This window comes from Carlito syrichta, unplaced genomic scaffold (assembly GCF_000164805.1).
Source record: "Carlito syrichta isolate Samal-C Ts95f unplaced genomic scaffold, Tarsius_syrichta-2.0.1 Scaffold304418, whole genome shotgun sequence".
NCBI classification, from domain to species: domain Eukaryota; kingdom Metazoa; phylum Chordata; class Mammalia; order Primates; family Tarsiidae; genus Carlito; species Carlito syrichta.
In genome coordinates, this window is record NW_007248514.1 from 260,698 (window position 1) to 263,506 (window position 2,809).

The window sequence follows — 2,809 nt, forward strand, 5'->3', positions numbered from 1 at the left end:
GAAGGCCGACCTGGACCCCAGTAAGTTGGGCGCAATCTTCCTTTACAACCGGCGCGGGCGGGGAGGGGGCCGGATTACAGCCCCTCCGGCCGGCGCGGGGAGCGCAGGCGAGGGGCGCGGGCGAGGGGGCGAGCTCTCCATAAAAGCGAATTACCTTGGGGAGTTCGCAGGGGCAGGGAGGTCTGAGAAGGGGGCCGGGGGAGACAGGCGGGGAGAGGGCCGAGGGGAGCCCTCTCCCAGGGGCTGCTCTAGGAGAGACCCCTGCTCCTCCTCCCAGCCCAGGCTTGTCGGCTCGCTCGCCAGTTTCCAAGAAATGCAGGCAGGACCAGGAGATGGGGCAGGGGGCGAGGTTCATTTTATGGTTTGAGATGGGACGGGGGAGAGGCCAGGAGGACACTGGGGACAGAGAGGAAATGCCCCAGGGAGAAAAACTACCCCTCCTTCCCGGGCAGCATGGGGTCCTCACCCCACTAGGGGTTCATCACACAGGGGGTTCATGGACTTCTCCCCCAGGAGCACTGGGTGAGGGGTTTGGGGCGTTTCGAATCCTGGGAACTTGGAAAGAGGAAGACTTCCAGAGAGAAGTGGGCACAAAAGTGGGGTCTGAGTCTCCTTAAACTTGAGAATCCTCTTCTGAGGATCTCTGGGGGGAGGGTTGAGAATGGGGGTCAGGGATGAGGAGTAGGCATCTCCCCAGATGAGAGGATTCACACACACACACACACACACACACACACACACACACACACACACACTCTCCCCTCAGGGAGACAGGAGCCTTCTGAGGATTGCCAAGAAGGGATGGGGTGGGGGCAGGTGAGAGCTTCAGGGACAGAAAGAGGGGAAAGAAGGAGAAACAGCAGGGGAGGGGTGCAGCCTCCTGGGCGTGAGGAAGTGTCTGGGGGGGGGTCCCAGGAGGGGCTGCAGGAAATCTTCTCCTCCAGCCCCATCAGGGGCCAGGGCCTAATTATACCCCTCTGAAGGCTTCCCTGCCTGCCCTCAGCTACTCCCATAAACCTGAAATTGGAGGCTTGGCTCCAGCAGAGCCTGTCCTGGGGCTGGCAGAAGGGGGGCACTGGAGGCCAAACAGGAGAACGGAGAGATAGGGGAGCCTGTCCCCAAGGCCAGCAACCCTCGGGGAGAGGAGCCTCTTGCTGCCCCAGCATCACCCTGAGAATTCGCCTCAGCAGGGTTGCACTCAGAGCGGAGCCGGGCGCTGGAGAGGGTGGTGAGGGGCTTGGGGACTCTCAGGGTCAGGAAGCAGAACTGCTAAAATTTCAGGACTTGGTCGTGGGCTGGGAGGATGGGAGGGGGCAGAGGAGGAGGGAGGTGGGGAGAGAGGGACCTTGCTGTAAAAATAAAAAACAAGGGAGAGAAGCGTTTATGGGCCTATGAAACGGTTGGGAATTTGGACTTTTTATGAGGATATTCTCGAATTACTACTCTTGAAGCTGAGGACCAGACTGGAGGGGCTTTGATAGCTTCGGATTTCCTACAGTTTTAGGTGCTGGAAACCGAAAAGGGGGGAGATGGGGAGGGGGGGCAGAAGGCAGAAGGAGGAAGAGGAGGAAATTCCTGCAGCAAAATGTGTCCAAATTCAGGTTCAGTCGTCGGGTTTGGGGAGCCTGGCTGAGCCTGGGGGTGGAGGGCAGAGGTCCTGGTCTGGAAAGGGGCTCCACTGACCCCTGCTTGTGTTTGGCCCTCCAGGCAACCCCGTGGCCAACTGGATCCACGCCCGCTCCACGAGGAAGAAGCGCTGCCCGTACACTAAGTACCAGACGCTGGAACTGGAGAAGGAGTTTCTCTTCAATATGTATTTAACCAGGGACCGTCGGTATGAGGTGGCCCGGGTTCTCAATCTCACCGAGCGGCAGGTCAAAATCTGGTTTCAGAACCGAAGGATGAAGATGAAAAAGATGAATAAAGAGAAAACCGACAAGGAGCAGTCCTAAACCCTGCCCAGCCTGCTGCCTCCGCACAGCCAAGGGAAAAAACAAAAACCCCACAAAAATACCCCCACCCAGACGGGAGAAAGCACGAAAAAGAAAAGGAAAGAGCAAGATAGAGAAAAGCCAGTCGGCTTAAAAAGAAAAAAAGGAAGGGGAAAAGGAAAACTCTTGCGATTTGGGAGGGTTCAGTGTTGAGATATTGGTGTTTTAGAGTTAGTTCTACCCAGCGAGGAGGAGGCGGGGAGAGAAACTGCGTTCTCTTCCCCCAGCGCAACCGAAATAAATGACACACACAAATGTGATTTTTTTTTCTCCTTTCTTCAGAGAAGCCAGTACTTGAATCACTATATTTCTATTTTTTTTTTTCTTCCTGTATCGTGTTTGGTCCAGGCCATCCCTCCCCGGGCCTGGGGCGCTCTGCGTGCAGATTTTGTACAAAAAAAAAAAGACACACACACACACATAATAATGATTCCCAGCCCAGGAGCTGAGGGGCGAGGGCTGGGGACCGGGCGGCAGGCTGGGTCGGGCGGCGCAGGCCGGCGCCTTGGGCTGTACATAGCAGTGTTTCCTCTCACCCCCAGCGTCCGTCCCGAGCGTCCGTCCTGTAACGTGCTTCTGTTTGTTATGGTAGAACAGCTCTGTGTTAATATATCGAAGTCACTTAAAAAACCAGAAACCCAACTGTATCCAGTTCTCGTTATTTCTCCTCCCTGTGGATCCCAGGCTGCTGCCGTGGAGGAGGCAAGTGTTCAGATCGTCTGAGGAGGATGCAGCCAGAGAAGGGACTCCCTCCTCTACCTCAGAAGGGCAAATGCCTGCCTCTTCTCTCCAGGCAGGGCAGGGTGGGGGTGGGGGCT

The 2,809-nt window shown here is 56.6% G+C and overlaps 2 protein-coding genes across 2 annotated transcripts in view; both read left to right on the forward strand.

The window, feature by feature from the left end:
* The window catches only part of HOXC9 (homeobox C9), a 3,292-nt gene extending 664 nt beyond the window's left edge, over nt 1-2,628 (forward strand). The window contains exons 2-3 of the mRNA XM_008059895.1: nt 2-20; nt 1,708-2,628. Coding sequence (XP_008058086.1) covers nt 2-20; nt 1,708-1,952 — 264 coding nt within the window. The 3' untranslated portion in view covers nt 1,953-2,628. The remainder of the gene's footprint in view (nt 1; nt 21-1,707) is intronic.
* Nucleotides 1-2,809, forward strand: part of HOXC6 (homeobox C6) — a 34,534-nt gene that overhangs the window by 5,686 nt on the left and 26,039 nt on the right. The window lies entirely within an intron of this gene.